Raw genomic sequence first — 13977 nt, forward strand, 5'->3', positions numbered from 1 at the left:
GCTGCGACCGGGCCCAAGGTATTTGGCGAGCTTTGGTGTTGGAAAGGTGGGTCGGCAAGACGGGAACTTGCTCCTTCAAGGAGATTTGTTTCCGGGATGCGTCCTCGCTCACGAGAGAGCACTTCGAGCTGTTTTGTGAGTTGGTGTGGGCAGCGTGGTCGGACCGGAACGCTCGTATTTTTTAGCATGCCACTAAGACGCCGGAAACGTGGGTCTTTGAGGTCGCGGGGTGGATTGACAATTTTAAGGCTCATTCCTTGACGTTGGAAGGGGCTGATAAAGTCAGCGGGGCTGTAGTGTAGAGTTGGTCGAGGCCCGGAAGAGGAAGATTGAAGCTCAACGTGGACGCGGCGTGGTCGGCAGGGGAGGAGCTTACCTCTATCAGGTGTGTGGTGCGCGACCACAATGGGGATGTGGTGGGAGTGTTGGCGAGGGGACTCCGCTGGGTCGATTCCGCGCTCTCAGCGGAATGCTTTGCGATTCGAGAGGGTCTCCGGTTTGCTAGGGAGCGTGGCTGGTTCATTTCGGTAGTCGAGTCGGATTGCTTACGAGCTTCTCAACTTGTCAACGGGAAGCACACGCTAGGCCACCAAGGGGCGATCATCGAGGACATCCTTACGGAGATCCATAATGTTCCTATCCAAGACGGGCTGGTTTGGGTGCCGAGGGAATGCAACGAAGCGGCTCACACGGTCGCGAAATACTGTGAGAGTCTTTGTCTTTTGATGTTGAATTGCTGTCTTGCCCGTTGTGGCTCTTTTCTTGTAGTACTTAGGACTGTGAGTCCTCTGTTTTGGCTGTAAGGGAGGCCGGTAGAGCCTCGGCAGGCTGCTGAATTTCACAGCTGCCCATCAAAAAAAATATTTATATATATAATAATTTTTTTATGTAACTTTGAAACTAGATGTTGACACGACCCGACGATTATCAAGTAGTAGTGCGTGTCAAAAATTAACTTTATATCAGTTTAGTAAGAATTAGAGTTCGCACCGAAAGGATGGAAAATAATAAAGGGGAAGTGTATTTATTTTAAGGACAAATTACATAAATACTTTTTAAACTTACACGAGTCACTTATTACCTCTTAGATTTTTTTTATACTTTTAAGTTATTTCATAAATAAACTTTTGGCCTATATTTTTAACATAATTATGCGGTCTTCTTTTTTGGTTGGCCAGTTGGTCATTTTCTTTGGCCAGCCGAGTGGTTTTCTTTTTTGTTAGACCGAGTGATTATTTTCTTTGACCATTCAGGTGGTCTTCATTTTGTGACTGACCTGGTGATCATTTTCTTTGTCCAACCGATGATCTTCATTTTTTGACCAGCCGGGTGGTCATTTTTTTTTTGTCGATCGGGTGGTCATTTTTGTGGTTTTGTCTTGAAGATTTGTCTAGGAATCTACCTTGAAAACATGCTTTAAGAGTCTCTTTTGAAAGACATTTTATGAGTGTTGATTCGGAACTTAGCGCGTGAGTTTGTGAAGTTGATTTTGAATCGTTGTAAGGACTTATGAATTCAATTCATGGTCTTGAGAGATATCTTTTTTAGATGTGATCTCGAATCATTGCATGGACTATGAATCGTCTCGTCGGCTTGAAAGAGGATTTATCGACGTGATCTCGAGACACAACTCGTAAATTGTCTCGTTGACATGATCTTGTAGTCGTTTCGTTAACCTTATTGGTTCATACTTCATACTTATATACAAGCAAGCGTGCCCGCGCGTTACAACGAGATTATTTGATACATTTTAATACCAATAAATTATTGGCTAAGAAATATTACATTGTTTCAACATAATCAAAATATAATAATATATATAATTTATTAAATTTGTGTTACTAAAATCATAATAATGTAGATATAATAAATAAAAAAAAAAGAGGAGATTATATATCAGTTATCATATTATACAAAATAACAAAAGAAAAAAAAAATTGTTTGTTGTCCAATAAATAGATAGGAACAATTTACATAAATACAAACGGCATATTGAAAAAGTAGTTTTTTTTGTTTTAAATTTAAATATTTTTTCTTTCTTTCTTTCTATAATAAATTTATCTATAATGTTATAATATTTTTCAGCGAGCAATTGTCTTTTACTTTCATTTTGATGAAAGTATATATATTCAATGGCATCACATTTGTTTTATGTTTTTGAGGTAACGAATTTCTACATGTAATTTACTCATTATTAGTTGGGCCGGTTAAAGAACTAGCCAAAATAACATTCCTACTTTAAAATTATAGCCCAACTATTAACATATTAAGGAAAATAGCCAATTTATCATGACAACATTCCAATATTCCAATAATACCCTTAGGTTAATATTATTAACTATCATAGTAAATAATAACATCCATAACAAAAAAAATTAGTAAATCCAATCAACAATAACAAAAACTACAATAAATTTTATTTGTCGTAACAATAATAATAGTAAATCTTATTTTCCGTAACAAGAACAAAAGTAAATCTTATTTACCGTAACAAGAACACCAATAAATCTTATTTACCGTAACAAGAACAAAAGTAAATCTTATTTACCGTAACAAGAACAATAATAAATCTTATTTACCATAACAAGAACAATAGTAAATCTTATTTACCGTAACAAGAACTAGTATTAGAGATGAGGATTAGTTAATCTAACAGTAAATACAATTTACTAATTATTTCCCTGAACAATCGAGGACAGTAAATCATATTAACCATTGAGTAAATCATTCGTTTTTATGGTAAATATAATAGTAAATCGGATTTATTTAGTTAATGTACTCTAAAACTCTTATTCCATACTAGAACTTTTGCAACCAAAACAAATTAAAAAGTGTTCAAAACAAACTGCACACTGATTCATATTTTTGCTATCATTAGTACAAATATATCTCAATGCATTTCTCTTTCCGTATCTTCAAATTCCCCAAACAAAACCTAGGGAAATCTTCCAAAGCTGAGCTAATATCAATCAACGACACATCTATTTTAATACAAAATTTCTTAGCAACCAAACAGAATCAAATAATCACTCAGTCTCAGGATGTCTTCGAATCTTGAAATTTCTTAGCGACCAAACAAAATTTCCACCTGTTGCACATCTCGCCAATGGAGATCTTGAAGATTCCTTCCCCACTGGCCTTGAGAATCCAACGACGATCGCCGTTAGTGAACGTGTTGATCACTGAAGGTGATAAAAAATACAGAATCCGGCGGGCCGACGTGGCGGAGCAGATCGAGAGGGAAATCTCGGTGATGTGGCTGTTCTAGATCCGACAGGTGATGGCCACGCGCTCACGGATCTTCGTGGTGATGGAGTACGTCCATGGCGGCGAGCTCTTCGCCAGGGTCGCCTGAGAGAGGATCAAGCGCGGCGGTAATTTCAGCGGTTGATCTCCGCCGTCGATTTCTGTCACAACCGCGGGATCGCCCACCACGACATCAAGCCGGAGAATCTGCTCCTCGTTGACGCCGACGACTTGTAGATCTCCGATTTTAGACTCTCCGAGAAGCTCCGACAAGACAAACTTCTTCACACCATCTGTGGGACCCTTGCCTACATGGCGCCGGAGGTTCTCCGTCGGAAAGGAAACGATGGCGCTAAGGCTGACTTGTGACGGAGAAAGTAACAAAGAGAGTGATAGAGAGTAGGGAGAAATGACGAAAAGGGTAATTTTGGAATGTAAAATAATTTGGGCCATTTTCTGAATAAAATTGATAGTTTGGCTATTATTTTAATTGCCTCCATTCAAAATGGCTACTTTGTTACAAATCTCTTATTAGTTTGATGATATATTTCTAATTGACAACTTTTGCACTAAATAAAATATATAACAAATTTGAAAAATTAAATGAAATACACCAACTTCTACATATAAAATTGTGCATTGCAATTTATCAATATAATTAATGGTCATATTTTAATACATTTTTCTTAAACTCATTGAACATATAACTTACATTATTTAACTTTCTTGTGGTTTCCTCAAAAAAAAAAAAAAAAAAAAAAAAAAAAAAAAAAAAAACCTTCTTTGTGGTTGTTATTAGAATAGATAATCATATGAAGTAATTTATTGGGACAAACAGCACAATTCAACAAAGTTTTTGATAGAGAATAATGTTCAAGACAACATATGCGTTTCAAACATTAAATGAATGTTAACTAATTTATTAGAAATAAAATAACAATAAACTAATGTATTATGAATTTATTTGACAAATGTTCATCAAATAATTGTTAAACGTTAGTTACACTTGAAACAGTTTTTTTTCTTCCACACGTTGTTGTTTCTTATATAATTCATTGAATGACGCCTATAAGTACAACAACACTTTCTCCATATCAGCTAGTTGTTGCTAGCAAAAAAAAAAAAAAAAAAAATTCAGACACGTTGATTTTACTATATTTTTATGATTAAAAAAAAAATGCACCCATTTTTTCGCTTTGAATAGATAGACCATCACTCATTTACTCATCTTTTGTATCTTCGCCATTCTATTGTGTTCAAAAGAGTTGTATAAAAACAACATTATGGGGAAAGAGAGAGAGAGAGAGAGAGAGAGAGAGAGAGAGAGAGAGAGAGAGAGAGAGAGAGGAGTAATAAGAAAGAATAAGAAAAAGAAACTTCTATCGAGATTCGACCGTCCTCAAAATTTTAAACTCTTCTCATCTTTAGGCCATCGCTTCCAACTTTGTCAAGGACTTGGGAGCCATCACCGAGACCGTCTTCGCTATAACTCACCACATCAATCTGATCAACGCCACGAAGTCAATGAAGACCGCTCAGCTCAATGTTGTTCTCTCTTCACAGCCTCAGATATCATCCATCATGTGAATGTTCAAAATTTTATTCTTTTCTCGTTCGAAAATCCAAGAGGAGCTCAAAGACTGTAACATGAACCCAAACGAAACCGTTAATCGCTTTCTCACTCAAGGTCTCTAAAAAATCATAATCTTTTACATATTTCTAGATTTCCCTGTTTTGATCGTTGTGATTGGGAGTTCACTTGCGTCGGATTGTTATTTGCTTGGTTTATCCTTTTTTTTTGTGGCATGGATTTGCTTGGTTTATCTAATTTTAGGGTTTTGGAAGATTGAGGAAAGTAGATTGTTTTGGGTTGAATTTTAAAGTGTTTGACTTTTGGTTGTGTTGGGTTTTTTAAACCTGTTTGTTACCTTAAAAAAAAAACAATTGCTCAAATGAAAACAGGGTTGAATGATGGATTTATAGTATTGCATTTTAGCTGCTTGTACATTATTTGTTGAACGTCCTCTGAATGTATAGTTTATTTTGGTTTCGTTTTAAATCCGTGAATGAGACTTCAAATTTTTTATAAAAAAAAAAAAAAAAAAAAAAAAAAAAAACCAATTTCTCATATGAAAGTAGGGTAAAAGAGATGGCTACTTGGTAATTACATTTTACACATAAATGAGAGCTGAGGAACTTCAAAGCTATTGATGTATATATATAGGCAGATTGGGAAGAAAAAAAAAACTTTCCAGAAATATCTAGATTTTGATGAAATAAAGATTTCAGCAAAGCTCTGGAGAATTCGAGATGGCTGCACATGACTATTAATGTAATTTTTATAATGTTCAGGTCTTTTCCACAAATATCTAGATTCATCGAGAGAGTTAGAATGGCAGAACTTGTAATATTGTTTAATGTTTAAGGTAACTTAATCTGAATTCTTTTAGTTGTTTTTTTTCATATCTAATGATAAAATCGTAAAATGTTGTAATTATGCAAAACTATCTCCGCAGAGTGGAAGAACATGGATTCGAGTCTGTGTGAATAGTGAAATCCGGGTTTTGCTTTATATATATAATGTTTAATGTTTAAGGTAATTTAATCTGAATTTTTTTAGTTGTTTTTTTTTTCATATCTAATGGTAAAATCGTAAAATGTTGTAATTATGCAAAACTATCTCCGCAGAGTAGAAGAACATGGATTCGAGTATGTGTGAATAGTGAAATCCGGGTTTTGCTTTATAAATATATAATAATGGCACGGTTTGACATAGCTTTGTTTAAAAAAAAAGTGCTTTTATTTTTTTTTTTAAACTGACAGGTGTTTGGTAAACTATTTTTAAAACAGCTGTTGCTGGTAACAAAAGCTGATTTAGCGTTTGGTAAAATAAATATATTATCGTAAAAAGACTAAAATACACATGTTCTTAAAAACGAAATAATAGTTATTAATATGATTATTTATATGCATATATGTGAATCATAATTACAAATTAGATAAGTATGGATTGTAAAAATTTATTTATATCGGCACTGTTTCCCATAAATACATAAAATATTTCTTTATATGCATTTATTTATTTATATTTCCCTTTCTCGTTACAAATTGTATGCATTAATTATATTTATATGCATTTATTAAATAATAATTATTTATTTATATGCATTTATTACAAATTGTTTATCGCAAGCGGTATTATTTGACTAGTTAAACATGTGTCTGTAATCTCGCTCCAGTAACCCTATAACAACAACAAATTATTTATTTTTGTTTATTTTTGTACTTTAAAGAAAAACGTAAAGACAGAGAGAGACATGTATTAAATTAAAAAAAAAAAAAAAAAAAAAAAAAAAACCCACGCAATTAAGCGCCTCTCTTTCACTGAGCAAAAACAGACAAAGAACAAAAAAAAATTGAAAGAAAATAAAGAGAGTTGAAATTCTTTCTCTGTTTCTCACCAAGCTATTCCTGCTTCGACATTTTTGTCCGTACTTAAGTATTTTCTTCTCTTTAGGGTTTCGGAAAACCCTCGCTCTTCTCTGTGTGTATCGGCTAAGCAAGCTCTTTCTGGTACGTCTATATCTTCTCTGGGCATTATTTGACTGTAAACCCATTTCGCTCACTCATCAAACTCGAACGATGTTTATCGTTGAATCTCTGTCTATTTATCATTGAATCCAGTCTCGAGTTTCCTCATCCAACGATCTCGAACGATTCCCCGAAACCCATTACATTTCGAAATCCCAATCGCTCTCGAATCCCCAACTCGCCGACGCTATATATCACGCGCCACCCATCTCTGGTCGAAACCCTAGCGCTCTGGTTTTCCGTCACAACGCCGGTACTTTCTTCGACCACCGCGAACTAGATCCGCTTCCTGTTTCAGAGTCTCGGCGATGCAAATGCCGATTCTGTGTTCTGAGAGCTCTCTCAGGTCAGAATCTTGATTACGAGCCGTGTTCTTACGAAGCTAAGTCTGTTTGTTAGATAGTTTTTAGGATATAATTTCGGGATTTAAAAAATAAACGAGGATATTAGAGTAATTGTATTCAGGAACTAAAATCGCTTTTACAGAAAGCTAGGATTCCTAGCTTTTGGATCTCACGTTCTATTTCAGAAATCGTTTTTCAAGTTTTTTTTAGAAACTGTTTTACCAAACGTATAAAAACAGTTTAGCTTTTCTTAAAAACAAAAACCGGGTTAAATAATCTGTGCCAAACACGCCCAATATATATCAACTCATATTTAGTCCACTAAAATATTTATCTGCTTTATTTTCTTTCCGTTAGATCAACAACGATCTTCTTGGATGTACTTGTTGGCGAATGATAGATAGAAAGAAGAAGATATAAGAAAAGTCAAATTCTCAAAGTCACTATAAATCTTGTCCGTAACGCCATTAAAGATCACCAAATTAGCTTACGACACGAGGCTTCTGTCTCCGTTTCCACGATAGATACTCGCTGTCATCCACTCCCTCTATTTATCTGAATTTTAATTTGATAGCGCAAAATAGAGAATGAATAAAATCCAAATCATTCCACAAAAATCCAAATCATTTCAAGGAAAAAGACATCAATATCAAATTATTTTTTAATTTTTTCTAATTTTTATCGAAAAAGTTAATTAAGTAAGGGTCATTCCAATGTACCATTAAAATAAATCGATATCATAATCATTTATTTTGTAATGTTTTAAATACAAAATCATTAAAGCTCAGCCCATACAATTAATTAAATAAAACATTTAAAAATTTAATTTTTTTTTCGGTAAAATTTTTTTTTAATGAGTGGGCCCGTGGGCCCACTAGGGTTTCCGGGCTGAGGCCCGGACGAATCCTCTAATCCTGACCTAGGTCAAGATTAGACTTGAGGCTGCACCGGACCGCCGCCCCCACGAGGGCGCAGCCCGGCACTAAGAGGACGGCCGAGACTTGTCACAAAATTTTGTGACAAGTTTTCTTGTGGCGTAGTCGTGGAGGCTTTCTTCGTCCGTCATGCTTCTTCGTTGTGTGTCCGTCTCTCGCCGATCGTCGTGATCAAGAACGTCGCACCATCGGATTACAACAATAATAATAATAATAATTACATAAAACCTATACCCTTTGAATTTCGGGTTTACAAAAAATCTAGAAAAGCGATAATCAAATATTCTACGATCAAACCACGAATCACAATCCACATATCATATATTGAATTGGATGAAATTCACATCCACATATAATTTCATTCAAACCATATTTAAATTAATTACAAGAATGAATCGATTAATTAATCATAACATCTAGCTCTGATACCACTTGTCGGTGGATCGAGCTCGCATCGGACACGAATGATGGCTCCGATGCGACTCGTTTGAGATGATTCCACCATATAACCATATTAATGCGGAAAAATAATTAATTACGCTGATCATAAGCTAATTAAATTATGGTTATAATTAACAAGATCTAGTTATGTTTAATTAATTTAATTCACGAGAGCATATAAGTCAAGCAACCGATATAAGAGTAAACGAGTACTTACATTGATTTTCGGTTCAGCTACAGAACGCTCCAATCCAATCGCGTACTCCTTGCGTCGTCTTGATGAAGGACTCGAGGATGACACCTTAGTCTTCTGAAACGTAATCTCCGAGACGAATAAGAAAGATGAGTGGGCACAGTCTTTATCTCACTAGATCACGAAACTATGTGTTTCGAGATCTCTCTCTTATTTTACTAAGAATGGAAACGAATTTCCGAGGGGAGGGAGAGGCAGATGCACGGCCAAGGGAGGCTAGTGATGCACGAAATTTCTCTCAAATTTCTTAAAATAATTCCTTATTTTTGCCTTCTCATGAACCCCTATTTATAGTAGTAAAAAGAGATATTCATGGAATCTTCCAGAATATTTTATTTCCTTTTATTGTGTTCACACTAGAGGATTTAATCTAGGCCCTTGGATCTCAACAAGTGAATCCTACTTTTTCTCTCATTCATCATATCAATATCTATGGGATATTATTCTTTTATTTAAATAGAGAATAATTTATTTAGTGAGATAATAAAGGAGAATATATTATTCTCCTAAATATTCTCCTAACTACTTTCATTTAAATAAGGAGAAAATATAGGACAACAACTAAAGAGAACAAATTGGTAAATACCAATTATGTATTTTCGAATTTGATGGCACACGGCCAAGGAGATTTGCGCAAACCCTAGTGCCAAATAGCCAAATTCGAATTTTCCATGTGTGCAAGGCCCAATTGCTTAAAACCCAATTAATCATTTATTTACTTGGTCCAACAATAAACATATAATTAATAATTGTTTATTTACTTGATCAAACAATAAATAAACAATTCTACCATAAATATTTATTTAATTCTGCGAATACCCGTTTTCCAGAATTAATGCTGTCAATCACAATTACAGCAAGTGAGATTAATAATGATAAACATTATTATACGAAAGTTCTTATCCGCCTTTATCAGAGCCGAATCGGGGACTATGGACCTAGTAATAGAAGCTTAACAAATCCGATGAAAAAGACGAAATAGTCCTTTCTCTTTTGTCCATCGATTCGTCTAATCTTGGTCAAATACTCCACCTTGTAAGCCAAGACTGAACTCTCCTTTATACTAGAATTATATTTACTCATCGTGACGAGTGTCCACTGATATAGTCAGTTCGTGATCAAGATCCTCCAGGTTCAACCCGTATCGAGAGAAGTCAATTTATCCGTTATACTTCTCTTGATACATATCAGCCCTAAGCATTGTTGCTTCCCCAGCGAAAGATTCTTTCGAACGTTACTTACTTCGAAAGTGCTAGCAATCTATCGGTTCTGGAATCAACCCTTAGGTGAGTGAACATTAACCTTCTTTCATGAAAGCTGGATTCCGTATCTGTAAATCACTTCTCACTCGAATCATGCATGACTTTTTAAATAATTGCCGTGAAACCATTGATATGCGTGTAAATTCTTAATATACTAAATCATGGACTTAAAAAGGCTTCTTTTTGTTTTTTTTTTTTTTTTTTTTTTTTTGTAGTGTGAGCACAAATTGTCAATCCACAAGAAGTTATATTTGACCTTCTTTAGAATATTTGACAATCTAACTCTTAAAAAGTTAAAAAATAAAAATCAAATAGTTCAAAGACCTAAGCATATTTAAAATATAAATGTCTCTCACATTATAAAGCTGATAGATAAAAACATAAAAAAAAAAAAAAAAAAACTTACGATCAACTGCGATGTAGAGCGATATAGTCTATGCTTATGTGAACTTATCTTTTAGTTTTTGAGTAAAATACAACACAATAAAAAATATTAAGGAACACAAGAAAAATAAAGCCTAAGAAATCTATATGAAAAATGATATTTCTAATGATAAATTGTGAAAATTTAGCTATTTTATTATAATAGTTATAAAAATAAATAAAAATATAAATTAGGTGTTATAACTGAAAATTATATTATATTTTGAGTTTGTAATCGGATTTAAAATTCCATAAACTATATTCTATTGGTTTCTTATATAATTAAATAATTTTTGCCAAAAAAAATATTTTATTCCGTTTTAATTTAAAAAAGTAACTGCAGTTGTCAACTTATTTGGACAATTTTTGAAAAAATTTAGTTCACAAGAAGTCAGGTGGCAACTGCCAGTAAATCACAAATACACAATGTAACATATTTCTCTTTGACTGGGTTTATATTCGAGAATCCCACATTTAGCGGTTACTATTATGCAACAAATTAGTAAGTTTTATAAAGGAAAAATTGTACAAAATAGCTATTTGAAACTTATTGATTAGCAAAATAGTCAAAGTTTCAACTTTTTAACAAAATAGTCAAATTTACGTTTTAAAATTTTTATGATAGTTAGGATTAAATTTTTTGAAGATTATTATGAATAATTTATCACTTTCAATTTTTTTAAAAAAAATAGATTGCTGCTCATTTTTGCTATTTCACTCATTTAAGATAAACATCGGCTATTTTACTTCAAATTGACTATTTATCTGTATCATTGTTTAAAAATTAAAATCATTAAACGGTCTATCTCTGAAACACCGTAACATACTCGATTCTGTCTAAAAAAAGATCCTGATTTTATTGGCCCACAGAAAGAAAGTCAGGTCTCGAATTCTCTCTAAAAACAAAAGAATAAATGACACTCTTGCCCCCTGGAGTTTGCCACGTTTTTCAAGTTGGTGTACGTAGTCTGAAAACGATTTTTTTCATGTTTAAACTTTGTTTTTGAACGAATTCAATCCTTCCGTCAACAATGCCGTCAAAAAGTCTGTTATAGTCGCACATTTTCGCCAGGTGTGATCGAAATTGGGTGAAATTATGGAAATGACTTCTTTGCCCATTTCGACGCGATGAAGAGCCTCCTCCTCTTGTTCAGCGGATTCTCCGTCTTCTTCAGGTCTTTGACCGTGCACACGTCAGCAAGGCTCGCGAACGACTTCGATTTCCCCGTGAAATGAGTCGACAATCCTCGCCTGTGATTCAATTTATTTATTTTTTTTCTTTCAGTTTATTCAATTCAAGAAAACACCTAAAAGCTATATGGAGACTCACTTGATTGAGAGAGAATCTTCCATAGAGTCCATGGACGCCAGAGAGCCGCCGCGAAACTTGCTCTCGGCCTCGTCGCCGTTCGACGACGAGTTCTCCACTTCCGATCGACAACGAGACGTCCGACGCGGCGTCTTCCGGCGATCTGCTTCCAGATCTGTGCTCGGACCCTTCCCCGGCGGCGTCGGAGAAGAGCTGCGACGGCCGTTTCATGGCGCCGAACGCGGTGGATCCGCCGATCAGAACCTCCATGGGAGTCTCCGCCAAGGCTTTTCGCTTAGCCCTCGTCGATGCAAGGTTCAGCGAGCGAGAGAGAGAGAGACTTGCTTTTTTTGGGGGTGTTTTAGAGAGAGAAAATAAAATAAAAATGTGATTTTTTACTATATTGCCCCTTGTTTCATTGTCACGTGATTAAAATATGCCTATTTGACTGACAGAGTTATGCAAATATTGATGGAAGGACTAAATGGGTCCAAAAACAAAGTTCAAATATGAATAAGATCGTTTTCAGAATTCGGGGACTAACTTGAAATATCTGCCATAATACAGGGGACAACTATGTCATTTATTCAAAACAAAAAGGCAAAAAGCCGTACCGTTGCCACTTTATCTTATTCGCGGACCAACTACCAATGACCTAAACATGAAGCAGAGGAGGACAAACAAAAAAAAAACAGAAAAAACTAATCAAAATCTAATTTATTAATCCAACAAACTGGTCAGATTAGACCAAAGCTTGGATACCCAAACATCCCTACACGTGGGCTAGGAGTTCAAGCCAGACATCACATTGTGACACGTGCCCCGCAACCCCCGATATTTTTTCGGAGAAATTTCATTAATTGGGCTTAATAAGCCATTAAATATCAAAATTAGACCCTAATGTTTAAAAATATCTAAATATGGACTTTTGGACACATTTCGGACCAAAACACCCTGATTCAAAAAACCCATATTTTTCTCTCATTTTCAAATAATTTGCATCACAATTCTTTTCATTTGATTTCGAATTGGTTGCGCTAGGATTAGAATTTGTACGATGTCGTACGATGCCGTACGATGATATACAATGTGAAACCCTCAAAATCGAAACTGAACCCAAACCAAATTCCTAAAAAAAAAAAAAAATCGGAGCGTTGCCCCGAACCCCACGAGCTCAGCGGTGAGCTCGACCACTGAAAATTCTAATCCTAGCGCAACCAATTCGAAATCAAATGAAAAGAATTGTGATGCAAATTATTTGAAAATGAGAGAAAAATATGGGTTTTTTGAATCAGAGGTGTTTAGGTCCGAAATGTGTCCAAAAGTCCATATTTATATATTTTTAAACATTAGGGTCTAATCTTGATATTTAATGGCTTATTAAGCCCAATTAATGAAATTTCTCTTTTTGAGCCACGGAAAGAGAAAATTAGAGAAATTTCATTAAGTGGGCTTAATAAGCCATTAAATATCTCATTTAGACCATAATGTTTAAAAATATCTAAATATGGACTTTTGACCCAAAATCGGACAAAAATACCCCTCTGAACCTTATACATTTCTCACACTTCATTTTTATCATTTCAATCACACTCAAATCCTCTCTACTTAAGCGGGTTTCAAAAGAATCATGGGTAAGATTACTAACTTAATCATTTTTACAAAGTTTATGATTGTATATGATAGAATGTAGCAAAAAAAAATCAATCAGATCTGAAAACAAAGTCCAAAATCTGGGTTTAACTTGTTTGTACGATGTGGTAGGATGAGATTTAACTTTTTGTACGATGAAATTTAGAAAAAAAAAATTGCGTTCTGTACGATGCATGTCTGTACGATTCTGTACGATGTTGTACGATGCTGTACGATTCTGTACGATATAGAAGCTAATTTTGCATAGTTTGACTGTTTTTTTGCAGTTTTTGTCATGATTAACGGCACTTGGGAGAAGGAAGGACACCAATGGGTTTTCATAAATGCAGAATTTCGTGCATTCATAGTTCCGAAAGAGGTAACGTACACGGAGTTAGTAGATTTGTTATACGAGAAGTTCGAGTTAGACAGATTCGCGTTCGACTTAAAACTCGAAGTCCCATACACAGTCGGTACAATTCCGCTGGGTCCTGCCGTATTGAAGGACAATGGTGATGTTTCGCATTTTATGAAGCACAAA

At 34.8% G+C, this 13977-nt stretch overlaps 1 protein-coding gene across 1 annotated transcript; it reads right to left on the reverse strand.

Annotated features, from left to right (window-relative positions):
- Window positions 1–11589: 11589 nt before the first annotated feature.
- Window positions 11590–12031, reverse strand: LOC149388533 (protein OXIDATIVE STRESS 3 LIKE 4-like; the record flags this gene model as incomplete). Its single annotated transcript, XM_089622459.1, has 2 exons — window positions 11590–11746; window positions 11826–12031. Coding segments are annotated over 2 exons (363 nt in total), but the record flags the coding sequence as incomplete, so codon positions are not given.
- Window positions 12032–13977: the final 1946 nt, after the last annotated feature.

This window comes from Urtica dioica, chromosome 8, assembly GCF_054948205.1.
Source record: "Urtica dioica subsp. dioica isolate 48M chromosome 8, U.dioica_male_clone48M_v1_H2, whole genome shotgun sequence".
In the NCBI taxonomy this organism is placed as follows: domain Eukaryota; kingdom Viridiplantae; phylum Streptophyta; class Magnoliopsida; order Rosales; family Urticaceae; genus Urtica; species Urtica dioica.